This window comes from Sabethes cyaneus, chromosome 2 (assembly GCF_943734655.1).
Source record: "Sabethes cyaneus chromosome 2, idSabCyanKW18_F2, whole genome shotgun sequence".
Classification (NCBI taxonomy): domain Eukaryota; kingdom Metazoa; phylum Arthropoda; class Insecta; order Diptera; family Culicidae; genus Sabethes; species Sabethes cyaneus.
Genome location: NC_071354.1, coordinates 188,277,448 through 188,295,490, shown reverse-complemented (window position 1 = coordinate 188,295,490; position 18,043 = coordinate 188,277,448). Strand labels below are relative to the sequence as shown.

The window sequence follows — 18,043 nt, the reverse complement described above, 5'->3', positions numbered from 1 at the left end:
GTTAAAAGGGACTACAGTCGTAAGATTGAACTTTACACTATAATCATCGAGAAAACGAAGAAATTTTGTAAGGTGCAGGATATTACAGAACTGGTGGAAAAATATCAAAAACATGAGGATGCCTTTTTTGCTCACTTTAATTATTTAAATGAGTTGAATTTCCAGTTTGAGAGGCTGAACTGTACGTTGAACGAATTGTATGAAAAGGTGGAGGATTTGAAGGAGCAAAAGCAGTCTAAGGAAGATCAGCAGGAGAAAACCTACAAACAGCTTCATCAAGCCCTGCTTAGGGAGTGTGAAGTTACAAAGAAATTGGAGAAGTCATTGCATGATGATGAGTCCGAACTACTAGATCAGTTCAAAGAGGTTGATGAAATTCTAGAAATCATCGGCTACGATCCAGTAGAAATATCGAAATTACTTGGAGATCATCGTAAGGTGACAAAACAAAATGTAAAGCGATTCCTAACTGTTCTGGAAGGTAGGCTCAATACAGTGCTGGCGCAGGTTTACGGTAGTCCGGCAACTTGCGACGATCCTTCTCTTAAGAAACCTATCACCCATGCTCCGAAGGAGATTGTACGTATAGAGCAGGTTGTCACAACTCAGCAGTGTGCAGAATGTGCCGAAGGCCAGGATGTCAACAAATATGACGAGGCCATCGTTTTCCCCAAGGAGAAAAACCAAATCCGAGTTGGAATGATCAAGAAATCGCGTGCTCCAGAAATGGAATACAGAATGCACAATTTAAGCAAGTGCAAATTGCCGCGGTCGAGAATTTTAGTCAACAAAAGATATCAATGAGGTGCCTAACTGTTCATTAAAATAGTAGCAAAATCATTATTTTGTGCAGAAACACACAATCATTATTTACTAGAATAATTAAATGAATTTGGGTGTACCCAAAATAACTTTTCGGTCCCAAAATCGACTTTTCCTCATCGTAATGATTGAACTGTTTCAACCTGTATCAAGCAGCAAATTCAATTAGCATCCTATACCTGTGCACACAGGCGACCTGTAGTTTGGGCAAATTATCGTCTCTATTATGTATTCCTAGCGGTTACCATTCTGCTATGCTGTGGCCTTTGCGGTAACCCAAAATTTGGTCAAATTGCGACCTAACCTGGTAGCTGTGTATAGATAATGTCAGTTTGTAAGTATAGGGCATGGTTGCTGACCCAGCATTAACAGCCTTATTTGATTTATTTTCAATTTGGCACACAAACCGTACGCGCCGCTGTTCTCTTTAGTCGTTCCCTTGCTGCTGTGGAGCTATCCTTTGGGATTCAATGGTGCAGTTAAAGTGCAAAAAGTTCCCGAGGCGACAAAGGGGTTTAGTTTGGGAAACTGGGATGTACGATAATGAACCTGATGAACCGCTCGAGGCGACACGTAAAAAGGACTCACTCTTCTCAGCGTATTTCTTGCTGAAAGCGGTCGGAGAAAGTTTAACAAGTTTCTAGCGGTAAAAGATAAACAAGTCGAGCAATTTCGCAAAGAGTGTAATTAGTTTTGTTTTTGTTCTTGTTGCAATCTCCAAAAATGTTCTTTGCTGAAAATATAATCACAACCATAATTCTGTTGACCACCACACTTTGAATAAAAGTCAAAATATGCATTTAAGAAAATAATCCTTGAAAATTTACGGTGTTAACCAGTAAACTTCAACACTGGATAAATGAAATCACGGAACTTTTAAATCTAAGCTAAGCAGTAAATATAATCAAAACAACTAGCTTGTTGTCATCGCTGCAGTAAAAACCAACAAACTTCCATTGACGATTAGTAATTTAACGATTGTTGTTGCGGTTAAGCTCTTCGCCCGATCTTATTACACAGTATCACCAACGAAAAGCAAACTCTCCTGCTTTTCTGCAGCTATCTACCGCCCAGATAACTGTCTGGCGAGAATAAAAGGAAGCACAACGGTAAATAAGCTCCGCGGCGACAAAAAGGCCCCTCCGGTGCGATGTGCCATGGTGGATCACCATCATGAGAAAATCGATAAAAATCGCTATAAATTGCGCAATAATCCTGTTTCGGAAGTAAACGCAAACAGAAACCGACTGTCGCCGTTCGTGGTCGCGATTTTCCCTGGAGCTGGATTTTATTTAGCGGCAAATTCACCTCCGGTTCTCGGAGAAGCTGCTGGCTGAAATCTGTTCCACTCCTCCCAATCGTTTCCTATTTTCAATGAATTTTTGCAACGACCACGGTGATTTGCTAAATTTTGATAATCGGATCGCATCCTGAGTTGTTGGGTTGAGGTTGTGATGTAGGCGTAATGCGAACGTCGAGCTTGACGATGCTGATGATGAACGGAAGCAGGATTAAGAGCAATATGGCATTTTATTCGGTTCCATTACATGACTTGACTTTTCAAAATTTCAATCAAACTGTGACGTGTGAGTCTTGAGCTGGAAAATGTTGTTGTCGTTTGTTGAAAATTTTGATGGAAGGCGGCAGCGTTTCGAGGCGCATTTATTATCGGCAAACGTGACTGGATTTTCATTATTGTGGCAAAATAGCGGCCTCTAACGGCGCACAGTGATTGATATCTTAATGATGGTAGAGCTTTGCTTCGTTTAAATCTCGATGAATCTCAGGAATTGGAGGATCAATGAATGAGAATTAATTATACGAATCAGATGTCGTGCGGAAAATATCTTTCCTGCTGTTCAATGAATAGTATCGATGAACTGTGAAATAGCGGTTTATAGGCAAGGGAACATGTCTGAACTGTGGTTGGTGAACGACTGGTTAATGCGTAACGTCGGTGCCACGCGTACCTGTAGATATGTAGGTATGAAATGACCCCACAGTGGTCCTTAGCTTCTTATCCAGCAACTTCTTCCCCTACCTCTTCGCGGGACCTGCCGGAATACGGAAAACAACCTTAGCGGAGTTACCGACTTACACCGACAGGGAAGGAGGCAGTCATGAAATGGGCTTTGTAGTGGGCAGCGAGAAGATGTGTATGTTGAGAATAAAGGCCGTTTCTTCAACAACGGCTGAATTCGTATATATTAGCGACTACGACGCTACTCGATCTCTTTTACTCTCATGGAACTCCCCATGCGTGAGTGTGAATGAAGAATGGTTCAAAATCTCTCTGTTTCTTGCCCTCTATCCTTGCTATTTCTATCCTTGCTTCATTCGAAGACTAAACTTATCCAGGTGGCAGCACCTTACCTTTGTAGTCGAAAATTAACCCTCCGTTACTCGCGCTGTTGTATTTTGTACAATGCCTGTGAACCGTTAACTTTATCTCGGTGTATTTCGGGATTCCAGAAATAAAGAAAATTACTGCTTCAGCAAACTTGATCCGCAGACCAAGACCTTTCAAACAGTGGTAAAAGTTTCATAAGTTTTTCACCAAGTGGCATTACTATTCGAGTGAATTCTGTTAGGATTCAAAATCAAAATTGGAGCGAGTAACGGAAGGTTAAAGAAAATAGGACAGCTGAAAACTAATAGAGCCGCCGGAAACCGACCGACTCTCGACCGACTCTACACAAATGAAAAGAACCACTAGCAACGACACTTCACTGGATAATTTCAAGGATTTGGGAGAAGGAGAAACTACCGGAGCAATTGATGGAAGGTGTGGTTTGTTCCATCGACTTGCTGTAATTACTGGCATTACGGTGATCAACGTCACCTAGCAAGGTTCTAGATTTTGTTACGTCGTCTGTCCTTAATAGCAATAAAATTAGTATGGTGGTATCAGGTGGGCTTTATTAGGGCCCGTAATACTACGGATTAAATTATCACTCTGCGACAAATCCTCCAGAAAAATTTGAAGTACGACGTGTCCACACTATTTACGTAGGTTTCAGGAGAGCTTACGATACAGTCGAACGCGAGGAGTTATGAAAGATGATGAGTGAGAATGGTTTTCCGGACAAACTGACATCTGACGGCTGATCAAAACTACCCTGGAGCGAGTGATGTGGTATGTCCATATTTCAGAGAGTGCCCCCTCTGGAGTTCCTACGATCTTAAGCAAAAGTAGCGAACTGCTAGCCTTCGCAGGTGACCTCGACATCATGACTAGTAACCTTGGGATGGTACAGGCAATCTGCGCCAGACTAAAATCTAGGAGGATTGAATTACAAATCAATCCATCGAAAACCAAATATATGGTGGGTAGTGGTGCCAGGATGAATACAAAGTTTCCGCTAAAGGACAGCTACTGACTGACCGCACAGAACAGCTTAAGCGATGGACTGAACATTTTGAACAACTCTTCCGAGATTCAAATGTTAAAGACTAACAAAACTAGCAGCGTATGACGTCAACAGTTCGTCAACTCGGAGGCGCCATCGCTGGATAAAATTGAATCAGCCATCAAGCGTATGAAATCCAATAGAACGCCAGGGATAGACTGTATTTCAGCCGAGATGCTCTAAGCTGACCCATCTTTGTTAACCCAAATGATGCATCAGCTTTTCAGCAACATAATATTACAGGAAACTGCAACTATTTCGGTGGACTGGATGCAGGGCATATTGGTCAAAGTCCCTAAAAAAGGAGACCTAACTGAATGTGGTAACTGGTGTGGCATCACGTTGCTCTGTATTACTCTCAAAGTACTCTGTAAAGTAATCCTCAACCGGATCCAGGAGAAGATTGATGCTACTCTCCGACGGCAGCAAGCTGGATTCCGTGCTGGCCGATCATGTGTAGATCATATCACAACGCTCCGCATTACATTGGAGCAGATCAACGAGTTATAGGACTCTCTACTGGACTCTACTGGTGTTCGTTGACTTCGAAAAAACGTTCGACCGACTCAACCACGAAAACATCTGGGGCGCACTTAGGCGTAGAGGAGTTCCAGATAAGCTAGTCCATCTCATCGAGGCTCAGTACGAGGCATTCTCGTGCAAGGTTTTGCACAATGGGGTCTTATCCGACCCTATAAGGGCTACTGCTGGCATGATACCGGGCTGCATTTTATCACCGTTTCTGTTTCTCTTCATTGTGGATAAGATATTGGTTGGAACAATTGACAGTAGACCACATCGAGGATTGCCTTGGAATCCTCTGACGATGGAGCAGCTAAATGACCTCGACCTAGTCGATGACACTATGTTGCTCGCACAACGCCGAAACGATATGCATAGCAAGTTAGATGACCTTTCCGAGAGCTCCCAGGCAGCAGGTCTCACAGTCAATGTAGTAAAAACTAAATCTATGGTAGTGAATAGAACACTGGCAATCCCATCAACTTCATAATATCGGGACAACAAGTTGAGCAGGTAGACCCCTTTAAATATCTTGGTAGCCAGACAACGCCCGATGGTGGTACCCAGACTGATATACCCACACGCATTAGGAAGACCAGGGGTGCCTTGGCAGGTTTGCGAAACATTTGGCGCTCAAACCAGATCACTCAACATACGAAAACCGGAATTTCAATTCAAATGTTAAATCCGTACTGCTGTATGCCTGCGAAATGTAGTGCGTCTCAGCGGAGACAACGTAAAAACTGCAGCTATTTATTAATCCGTGCCTGGTGGCTTGACAACTGGATTTTCAATGAAGAGCACTATCGTCGGTGTCATCGTCAACGGCCGATGGTCACAGAAATTCGTTAACGTAGGTGGAAGTGGATCGGTCACACCTTGAGGAAAGGAGCGAACGAGGTCTGCAGAGAAGCACTCGACTGGAATCCGCAAGAACAGTGTAGAAGAGGCAGACCCAGAGGCTTATGGCGACGGAGCTTAGCCAACGACATCCAGGCTGTAGACGACAATCTGTCCTGGCGACAGGTAAAAGTTAAAGTTAACCGTCAACAGTGGACACCTCTGATTTCATCCTTTTGTTCTGTCGGACCGGCGGACATGGACACATAAGTAAGTAAGTAAGACGCTCCAGAGAAAACAACGTTCGCCTCCCACGGACAGTGACTATTGACGGCGATGAACTAAAAGTAGGGGAATTGTGTATAATGTGCCCCCCTAAGAATAAATGGATATATCTCTGTTATGCTTCCCCAAATTAACGTTACAACTATGAGTATATGTTGGTATTTGAGCTGAAAACCAACTGCAATCGTTTATTTAATTTAGTATTGTGGAATAAATATGCTAGGAATTATTTAATAAAAGCACCTAAATGTTGTGTTTCTCATCTTCGCGGGGTAAAATGCCCCACCTGCGTTATAATATGCCCAATGCGGTAAATTGAGTATTTCTACCAGTGACAGATCAACTCTGTTTTGTAGAAAGTAAAACTATTTCCGTTGTTTTCAAAATATCGTATTTTTATATAAAATAAACCTAGTTTTGGCCTTCTGGTGCACTTTTTCTTTTGTGCATGGGGCACATTATACTGCAGCTGTGGCATTTTGCAGCGCATAGTTGAATAACCTGGAATTTGGACGATGGCAATAAATTATTCCCACCACGGTTACTCTACAACACTAATTTAATTAAATAATGCCAATTGACTTCAACTTAGATCTGTTTACCTATGTTTATAGCCACATTTGCAAGGGGGCAAATTGCATCACCGCAAGTGGGGCATATTGGCCTGCTTTTACTTATTTGAAAAAATATTAAATGCTAAAGCAAATCAAACGTTTAATACCGTAATTTTTGGCTGGGATGTCTTTTTGAAGTTCACTTCACGCAATCGAATCGCAACAACCGGTTATTTACAGATTTTGATAAGAAAATATCTTGTGGAAACGACGCCAAAAGTTACATCGGAAGCTGCTCAAAAACAAGTTTATTTTTGTTTTGTTTTTACAGCATGTGGCAACTGCCATACTTGCAAAGTAGGCTAGTTCCATCAAATACTATGGTTTCTGGGTGGTTTTGCATTTTAATTTCGCTTGTTTAGGGGAAAACGATGGGGGGGGGGGCACATTGGCCAGGGGGATATACACACATACATATACACAATTCCCCTAACTACTTCTCAACTGATGAGCTCATAAATTTGGGATCTCTGACCAGAAAAAGTTTGTGTGTGATTCTTTCAAAACTATTAGAAAATAGGGGTAAATATGGCAAAATGAATCGATTTTCCCACTGTGGAGTGGGTAGACGGAAAGGTTAAAGACAGTAATTTCAACTTTATGGGAATTGAAGAAGCGTATGGTGTGAAGAATAATAAATTAGATGAACTAGAAAATTTCGATATGCAGACCAAAAATATATCGGGTGGTACAATGGCAGGTGGGATTTCACAATCTTTCGGTTGGAACCCGAAAGCTTTTTGCGTTAAGTTAACACCCGTTTCCGCTTGCTGCGTATAGTCAGAGACAAGTAAAAAACAAAAATGTGGTAAAAACGTGGTGGTGGTACAACCAAGAAACTTGCTGCAGACGGTCGGCAAAGACGACCGTTCTATCGCACTCTAACACCTGAATACGATAACTGTCTATCCGCTCGGTGGTAGAAACAAAGGGCATCGCATGGTGACGGAAAATGAAAAATGAGTTCAGCCAAAGAGAATAGTCATGGCGGTATGGCCGAATAAAACCTTCACTGGGAAATAATATCGAATTCAACTGATGCGATTGAGCCGAGCATCGTGCAAAAAACCATCACAATACAAGTAGGAGCACAAAAACCTGATTTAATCCACCTAGTGGTGAAAGGAACCTTTGTTATACGGTCTTACTTGCTATTTGAGATAGAAATCGACACGTTTGGTTTACATGACTTTTTTGGAAATTGAATAAGTTTACAAAATTTGAACCAAATAGAAGCTTTTATAAATTTTGATAGTTCCTTTTCTCATGAAATTGCTGTGCAAGTTGTTACTAATGAGGGTAAGTGCAAGCAAAAGTAAGTTGTAAGATGAAATATTATTCTTTAACATATACATTGCGCAGTAAAGGTCTAGTTTATAGGTTTTTGAACTATGCATAATTTCCTGTATTGCCATTCTATTTGATTCACAACAATAAAGTATTCTCGAATAAATTTTATCAATTTTTATTACTCACTCACGTTACTCACTTTGTTGTATTTTGTACACCATGTGTAGGTTTTTGAATGCCATATTGTTATAAAGTTACAAATCGTGTATTACGTATATACTAACGTATATTCTTCAATCAACTTGTTATGAGCAAAATGTCAGAATTATTCAATGCATTAATACTTTAAATTGTTAGGAAAATAGATTAGCATAACCCGACATCACAGAAACGAAGCAAGTAGCATGTGAGGTGTACCGCAATTGGTCCCAACTGGAATTTTCTCTCGTTTCTTCATATGGAAAAATGGTGTCTGTATGCAGCAAAACCACCAGCAAATGTAAAATATATCCGTCTGTTGGTAGTTGAGTAACTCGGGGTCAAAATCAGGGTATTTTTTATAATCAAAGTTCTACAGTTCGTAAACAAGCAAACATAGAGGTATACTATGTTCAGCAAAGTTGTGTATTTTTATTATTTATACAACTTTGTAATACTTGAAAACGTCATAAAACAATTACAAAAAAAGCTAAAATAGAAAAACTGATTTTACAAACTTATATACAATAAATAAGATCTATTCGTTGAAGAGATAGAAGGTTACTATCCTCGGCAAAATTTCTTGTGATAATATGCTCTAAAACTTTGCAGAACACATCAATGTGTTATATTGAAACTGATGGAAAATAATTTTTTTATTTCACTTTTAGGGGGATTAATCAAAATTCAGATTCTACCAGACGATAGAGCTTTCAATTTTAAGAAACTCTTCCAAAGGTTTGATAAACTTAAAACCAAGTTTTCCTAGTCAAAACTCTAGTGCGCACGTTTTCTCTGGTTTTGGGCTATTGTGCGCGCGAGTAACTGTGTTATAAAAGTTGGTGCTAGTGTTCGAGGGTTAATATCTTTTGACCGGCAAAACCAATTCTTATGAAATTTTGCATATATATTCGTAGTGTGAAAACCTCCCGTTTGACATTAAAATAATTGAAATTAGGTTATTTATCTTGGTTAAAATCATTATAAATTATTGTTAATTTTGGTGTGGTGTATTTAAATACTCATAACTTTCAAATTAAACATCCAATCAAAAAACCATTCAATAGTGATCTATCCGGCTATATTACCTGCCAAATGAAACTAGTAGCGGGTAAATCGGTTTGGCCATCTCTGAGAAACAGGCGATCATTTGAACCTTGTCAAAACTGGTTTTTTAAGGCTAACTTTTAAACCACTTGTTTGTTTTCAATAAAAATTGGTGTGAAGTTTAGCGATAGTAAGAGCTTCCATTTGGTACTAAGATCGATGAAATCGGTTATGTGGTTCCGGAGAAAATCGTGTCATGTAATTTTCACATTTTTGCTTATAACTTTTAAACTAATAGTCGGATCACGAAACAATTTTTAAAGTGGTATACTAGGTAATAATACCTTTCAAATGAAAGTAATAGTAGACGAATCGGTTCTGCCATCTCCGAGAAATAGGCGATAGAAAATAAGCAGCGCACACACACACATACACACACACACACACACACACACACAGACATTGCTCAATTCGTCGAACCCTATCGATTGGTATATGTGACTCGGCCCTCCGGGCCTTAAATCTACTTCGTGTTTTTCGACCAATTCCTAAACCTTTGTTATATAGTATAACAAAGGTAAAAAGTAATTCTACAGCATGACAACGCTCGGGTTCAGGTTGCCAAATCCGCTAAACCTACTAGGAAACATATAAATGGGAAGTTAAATGCCACCCGCCATATTTTCCAGATATTACGCAGTCCAATTATTACTTGTTCCGTTCGATGGCACATCACATGGGCTGACTGATAAGCAGTTCCGGTTATATGAAGACATTAAAAAAAAGCCTTCATTGGTGGATAACCTCAGAAGAAGAGGTGGGAAAATGCTGGGTAATATTTTGAATGATTCATTTAGGATCATTTTTTTTTTCATAATACAGTTGCATTTTCTTAAAAATGACATCGAGGTCTTACTTGCACACCAAATATAAATAAAGCTAGTTCTAGAGTAATATTTTTTTGAAACGATGGTTCTACAATTGATGAAGGGACGGTAAGGGAAAGTAATGAAGAAGGACTTTTTGGGAATGGAAGGAAAAGAGTGGAAAGGAAGGGGCGGGGGGGAGTAATAGGGAGCTTCGCTTAACAAGTTGTCGTTGTGACTCCTACCTTTTGTTCAATGCTGGAAGGTGCATGGGTCGAACCAAGCTATAATCTGAGATTATAACCGAATTCCAACCCATAACACCCGCCAGGGCATGTGGCTCGCTGGTACCCGTGTACCTATGAACCACAGAGGCGCTGGACAAAAGGAGACTGCACAACCCCCCTTATTAATGTAGCGACATGGGTTGGGCTATTTTTAGACACCAATTGTGCCTCTTCCTCCACCTACTGTAGAAACCGCCGACCGAGATGTTTTAATCTAACTTTGTGTTTACTGGCGGGACGGCGACACTATGCAGGCCCTTGCTACTTACAAGGTACTGCGTGTGAACGCTGATCGTCTGCCAGCGTGTTAGCCGCGATTCTCAGCGCGGGATTTCGGGGGAAGGCCCCGTTCCTGTGAAAATAGATCAAACCTCGTGATTTTGGTCATGACCTTGAAATGCGGTCAGGCATCTATTAATATTTTTTTTTTTTGAATCGATGGTTCTACAATTGATGAAGGGACGGTAAGGGAAAGTAATGAAGAAAAAAAAATCCCAAAAAATCCTTCTTCATTACTTTCCCATACCGTCCATTTATCAATTGTAGAACCATCGTTTCAAAAGAAAAATTAATATGTGCCTGACCGCATTTCAAGGTCATGACTAAAATCACGAGGTTTGGTCCAGTTCTAAAGGTTATTGAAATTCCGAAACACGTAGATTTTTTTCTCCCTATTCCATAATCAAAAAACTTTACAGGGAGGTTGTCACCTTTAATACAGCGCGCTATGATGAGGACAAGTAGGGTAACCTACTTCGAACCCCGTGTTTGACGAATATGGATCCTATTGAATATGACGAAGCAAAAAAAAACTTTTCTTTTTAGAAGTTACGCTACTTTTCTTATACGCTACAGAAGCGAAATTCGCGAAGTTCAGTACCTATATGGATTTCAATTTGTTAGACTCCAATTTTGGTTTCCACACATGGAGTAAGTGCTGTCATTTAGTGGGAACGCACTTCCGCTCGTTGAAAATAAATGTTATAACGAAACACGCTATCAAAGTATATTTACATGTTTTCTTATTGCCCTTTGGCTCCACATCTAGAAATTGTTTCCCCATCGTTGTTGATGATCAAAAAAAAAAAAAAGTTTCGTCGAGCCAAACCACGGCTGCCGCACTCAGACGTATACGTTCCGGTCTTCGGAAAGGGAAAGTAAATCACATTAGCATAAAATCGGTAGCAAACGAACCACTTCGCTTTGTTCTTCCCATTTCTGGTTATGGATTGGACCCAGACGAGATTGCAGAACTTCCCGAAGGCTTTCGGTAGCGACGCCCGGCCGCCGGAGTCGGGTGGGTCGGTCTCGCTCGGTATGAGTGATGACGGCTGTGTTCTCCGGATTTTCTCCCCCTTCTAACAATGAATTTGCTCTGTCGAACGAAAGTTTTTCCTACACTGAGAAATTGGCAGAAAAATATGATCCTCTAGTGGGGGAAGGCGGCGCCGGTGGGAATCGAAATGGCTGTTTACAGCTTCATTTTCGTTTTGTGCTGCGGTAGTAGCAATCATTTCGAAAGCACGACGAGATAAGAAGGGTATAATAATCCAACAAATTACAAGCAAATTACCATATGCAAATCAAAAATCATTGTGCGAATGTCAGTCGGCGGTTGCGGTGCGAAGGCTGTCATAAATTTTGGCTTAGCTTAAGAACAAGGAAGTAGCTTTGATATTGCGTTTTAAAAAATAGCAAGTTTTGAGCTTGTTGCTGAAGCATAAAACAATTCCTTGTTTTCAAAACTACGAATACTAATGTTCCAAAAGTTAAAAGCTTTTGGCATGGGCTATAATACGAGAACGCAGTATCGCAAATATTAGCTGTCCTGTAGGTGCAGCACACTGTTTCAGGTAATGTTCACAGTTTGGGAACCAGCAGTTTTTAGAAACATAAAATAAAAATTATGGCAAGCTCCCCGTTTGCTTTTGTAACAGCTGTTATTATCATTAAAATTAAAGTCAAAGCTCCCTCTCGGGTTCTCACCCGGGGAAGGACTGTTTCGACCATCTTTCTTCGGTTTTATGACCGCTGCCAACCGCCCCGCCGATCGTCGTTGCCGGTGAAGGTAATAAAAGTACGATAACTTCATCAAGAAACAATTTGACCTCCGCGAACTGCATGAACTGGTCCGGAAGTATGCACCTAGACAGCCAATACTTACCGGGCGATGTACCGTCCGTTGAGTATCCAGTAGAGTAAGCACTTTCCGGTGAGGACAGCGTATTGTGATGGCCAACCGGGTGCGGTGGATGGGCGTGATGCGGATGATGCTGACCGGTGCCGTTGCTAGTTCCAGTTGCGTTGTGGGTGTGGTGAGGTTGTGCTGCTGGGTTCTGCTGGGAGTTTTGCTGTTGCCGTTGTTCTTTGTGGCGATGGTAAACGATTCCGGAAGCAGATGGTGTACCGCTGGCATTGTTGTTGCTGTTGTTGTTGTTCACATGATTCAGTTTTCCATTGCTGCTGGTGTTGTTGACGGTGACGGTGGTGGAGGCCGCGGTTTGGTCGAGCGAGTTTCTATTGGCAGCCAGTTTGTGAAATTTGCTGGTGAAGCTCGATAATGTTGAACTGACGGTTTGGGTATGGCTGGAACCGCTACCGACGTTTGAATTTGTGTGACATATTTCAAAATTGTTGTTATTGTTATTATTGTTGGGGCCGGTAATAAGGCGATTACTTTTGGCACCGTGTGGGGTGTTGTTTGTGGAAGGTGCATTGCAGACTGCGGGCTTCAGTTGACCTATCGGGGCTGCATATTTTCCTCCACCGTACACTGAATTGTTATTGATGCTGTTGTGCTGCTCGTAATATGGTCCCGCACTACTGAATTGTTGGGAAATCTGATGTTTACCAGACAAACCCGACGGTTTTCCATATTTACTCTGTGCTTCGAATCCATTGCTACCAATATACGTGTTGTTATTGTTACCAATCATGCTGTTGTTGTTAATCATGTTGTTGTTCGAATTTACTGACGACGATGAACTAGAACTAATTTTTATGTGTTGTCCTTTTTTCAAGCGATTCTGTTCAATGTGCTGCAGGTCCTCTAGCAGTTCATTGCTAGAACTGGTTGCAGTAGAGTAATTCAATGTGTTTACCATCACATTTCCGTAGCTACCGTTGTGAGCGGAGGTCATAACGCCCGTCCCAGCACCGCAGGATTTTCGATAGCCTTCCTCCTTCATACCGTACATCGTATGAGAGTAGTTGCTGTCAACGCTTTTAGAATAGTTTCCACTATTATTCGTTTCTGAAGTGCTGTGTTTGAGAATACTTTTCGGCGATGAAATTGTGCAATGCGGCACTACCTGCTGCGGTGCAAGGTACCCGTTCGCAATATAGCTGCTACTTCCGAAGGAAGTTAGTGGTGTATTGTATTGACAACCTGTCCCCGAAGGAAGTGTTCCATTTCCGTATATTGGCGCCGTCGATTGATTGCGAACACATTGGTATTGCAGTTGATAATGCTGTTGGTCGTCGAGTTTCGGTGATAACGATGGAGCCTGATCCTGATTCGGAGATTGCCAACCACGCCGGCTTTTGGTCTGGAAAAAATGAACAAAGAAAGTGTTAGATATTAACTCACTGGAAAAAGAGATCATGTCAGATTACTTCAACAGTAACAGGGCTTACACTGTTGCATGTTACAATCCATTCTTTGCTAATCCTAGCAGTGCAAAGCCTTTGAAAAAGTGAAAATGCGAACGCAGTTCGCCGCTTGAAAATTCAACCGTATTAAAATAAAACTTTTTTCATTCCTCCTTCCCTGGTTGAGCAAAAATATTCTCGTCGGCAACATTCCTTTCGCAAAACTTTTCAACAACTCAGTACACTGGTCCCGGCAAACTTGCCAGCAGCATTCCTTGCCCTTTATCAGTACACAGTACACAGTAGAGATTCCATAGAGTAGACGAAAGAATAATGTTTTTGCTGAAAACATCAGCACAAGCGTACTTAGCCTAATTTTTTTTATCCTAGCCATACGGATGCACCTAGCTCTAGTAGCCTTGCTGGCCAATAAATTTGACAAACTTTCTCCCCCCGCCTTGCCGAGGTGCTTCCCGCACCGCAGCAGGAGAAAAGTTTTACGTTTCCGCTGTCGGTATGCGGCAGTAGAAGGACGTTTAATTTCTCAAAGTTCAAAATTGTGCTCCGAATGCTTGTTTAGATAACTTACGATAGCCGGTTAGAGTAGCGTTATTAGATTAATGTTTCAGAACAGGAAAATATTACATTTTTGAGAGATGGATGTTGTAACATGGTTGGGCGTATTTTGAAGAGCGTGACTATTTCATTGCGGAACTCCGGTGATCTTTAAAATTTTATTTGGAGAATGAGATTATTACTGAAGACGGACGAAAATTGAGTCTTTCGAAATGTCACAGCATTCAAATATCGTTTATTGAATGAGTATATTGTTAGGAAATTGTAAACAATATTGATTTTGTAGTTTTTTAATGCCCTCCGCTGATCCCCACACCAAAGATTGTGGGATCTGCCAACAGAAATAGTAGTTTATGGACAAGCAGTGCATCGACCAACTCAGGACGAGGTTGAAAAACAGCTAGAGAGCTGAAAAATGGCAAAGCAGCTGGAACGGACGACAATTCCGCCGGACTTTTGCTAGTCAGGAGCCACCTTGCGACAAAACCCTTGATAAATTCCGGGAATTCAACTGGTAGACCCACCATTTGTTTACAAACTTCAAGGCGGCGTACGATTCGGTTAAACGAAATGAGCGGAGGCGTACGCGCATATTAACGGGGGAAGACGCGAGAATAGGGTTTGTCATAAACTTTGTCAAAACGAAGTATATGGTGGCTGGCAGAGAGCGTGGTAGCCCTTCATATGTTGAAACTGCGGCGGTGATAGATGGTGACACTTTAGAAGTAGTTGACGAATTTGTTTACCTTGGTACGTTAGTGACATGTAACAAAGGGATGTGAGCTGTGAAGTAAAAAGGCGAATAGCGGTTGCAAACAGGGCCTTCAACGGGAATCGTAGTCACCTGAGGTTCCGTAATCTGCAACTTTGTACGAAAGTTGTCATCTACCAATTCTCCTATAAAGTTATAAATATGATCTTTAATGGCGGTTGAGGTCCCACAGTCATCACGGAAGCACAGAAAAACAAGGTTTACAAGGTTGGTGTACGGCTGGGTACTGCGTAACATTGGTGCATTGCTGCTAGGGGGCTCTGTAGCCGCAGGGGGGCTAGGGGGCTCTGTAGTCGTGGGTTCGAATCTTAGTAGAATCAGGCCATTCGATGTCAAAGTGACTTTAGCATGGGTTTATTCTCTGGCCCCTCATCACCCTTCCTTCATGCTGAGTTCTACATTATCCCGAAGACGCTTCTTATGGTTAGTATACTGGTATGAGGGCCTAATGAGGTAATGGTTTTGAACCTCAGGAGGACTCACCAGTGCTAACTATAACGAGGCGAAACAGGTTTGGTATAGTAGGACATGCATCGGAGCATGGGTAAAACCCTCAACACATAAGCACGCATAAAAAAATATAAGCTTATCGTTTACTCAATAACGATAAAGCACAGAAATGCAGTGCAGAATACAGCATACACCCGGGCAACATTACAATAGATCAATAATGTTGTGGTCAAAGTGATTAGCCCATACAAAATAAAAAAAAACATTGGTGCTTCGCATACCTGCAGGTATAAAATAGACCCCACAGTGGTCCTAAGCCTTTTATCCATGAACTCTTAACCCTATCTCCTCTAGGTACCATCTGGAATACGAGCAACCTTAGTGGACATCGGGTAACTAACCTCGGTGTAAACTTAGGTCGTATACCGATAGGGAAGGAGGCACCCGTGCGAATGGTGCGTGTAGCAACGAGCGTCTGTTTCCATGTCAGGGGCGGCTCTTGATTGCTTGACGATTCCTCAACCAAATGTACGGCCCAGCTAGCACCAACTCGTAAATCAATGTACGAAAATTAACGTAAATATCTCTTAACAAATCCGGAATCGAAACTAACGCTTCATAAAGTGCGCCAAAGTTGATTTTCAATCGTATATAATAATGGCTGACAAACATACGATAGCACAGAATTGTATAGCATTACGGAGCGAGTCGCACTTAATCGGATATCTTCTTCTATATATATAAAAGTGAGCGTGAGTATGTTTGTATGTTTGTTTGTATGTTTCACCATAACTCCAGAGCGCCTTAACTGTTCTCCACCAAACCTAGCACACATGTTCCTTGATATAAGAGAATCAGCACTGGAGGGTTGACAAGAAGGTGGGGTTACTTACAGGGGAGAGGCTATAACTTCGAAATGCCTGGACAGTTCTTTATCAAACTTGGCACACATATTCCTTAACATAAGGGAATCAGAACTGAAGCTCAGAAGCTGACTAGGAAGGAACCGACATGTAGGGGGGCGAGGAACGAGAGTATGAATGTATGTTCCGCCATAGCTCCGGAATTTCTGGACTGTTCTTCATCAAACGTCGTTTGTCAAACACACATTTTTTGGCATAAAAGAATCAGCATCGGGGGGGTTGACAAAAGGGGAACACGGTATCTTACAAGGGGAGAGAAAGGTTCGAATGGGTAAAGGGGTGCGTTTCTCTTGCATTTGGAACGATAGCAGTTGTACAAGTTGCTTTATTTCTGAAAGGGGGAATAGGGTGGCCATTAAAAAGAGGGAGGTCCAAAAATGAAAAAACAGCACGGATATTCCAGTTTTGCGCATCAAATACGACTTATTAGCACGCATATCTGTACGTAATGCTGATTTTTATCTTTTACATAGACATGAAAATGCTAGCTGGTGGTCCTATTTCACGTTAGGAACGGCTCACGACAACATTTGATCCAGAGCGAACTGCTGAATTAAGGAATGTGTTATCTCGGCATTACACTTAAGATAGCAGTCCCATCACGAGACTCGGTAGCGTGGCCCTAGCCTCAAACCAACCTAACTGCAAACAATCAAAGAAATGCGACTCGCAAAAGCGACGAAATAAGGACATGGAATGGGTGTTTAATACCCGGAGCTGCAGATCGCTGAACTTCATATGTTACAACAGGGTTCTGCTGGAACAGCTTAAACCTTGAAAGTTCGGCATCGTGGAACTGCAGGAGATCTGACGCAGAGGGGAGAAGTTTTGGAGGATCCGTTGCGGCGCCCTTATTTACCAGAGCGGTGATGCGACCAACGAGCCGGGAACGGGCTTTGTAGCAATGGGCAGAATGTAGGATTGCGTTATGGACTGGAAAATGATCAACTAGAGATTGTTTCTTCAACAACATCATCATAACTGTGCACTGTCCACACGAAGGTAGACCCAACGACGAGAAAAAAGGGCTTTACGCGCAGCTGGAGGCAACGTACGATCCTTGTTCGCCTTAAGACATCTATATCGTCATCAGGGATATGAATGCCCAGAACGGCAGGAAAGTAAGGTATAGACCGGTGATCGCGCCCCATAACCTACACATCGATACGAATTATAACGGCCAGTGATATAGAAGCACTTTCTTTCCCCAAAAAGCTATTCGGCACCCGGAAATCACCTGACCAACGAACACTGAGCTAAATCGATCATATTCTCATCGATTACCGGTTTTTCGAATATCACCAAAGCAGCTTCCTTACGGGGTGCAGGTTTTGACTCGGATCATAACCTAGTAGTAGTACATGGGCGCTAAAAATATTGACGGTATATTTACTTCGCGATAAAGCTGCCCTCCTCGGTAAAACATTCAGCAGTTAGACAACCCACTGGTCGAAAACTACGCGCGCCTACAAGATAAAAGCATTCATTCCTCTAGATGGAGCTAGGTGTTTCGACCCTCGAAAACAGATGGAGTATGATACGCTCGGCCG

At 41.8% G+C, this 18,043-nt stretch overlaps 1 protein-coding gene across 1 annotated transcript in view; it reads right to left on the bottom strand.

The window, feature by feature from the left end:
- Positions 1-18,043, bottom strand: part of LOC128737367 (uncharacterized) — a 67,193-nt gene that overhangs the window by 24,767 nt on the left and 24,383 nt on the right. Inside the window, exon 3 of the mRNA XM_053831990.1 lies at positions 12,346-13,729. Coding sequence (XP_053687965.1) covers positions 12,346-13,729 — 1,384 coding nt within the window. The remainder of the gene's footprint in view (positions 1-12,345; positions 13,730-18,043) is intronic.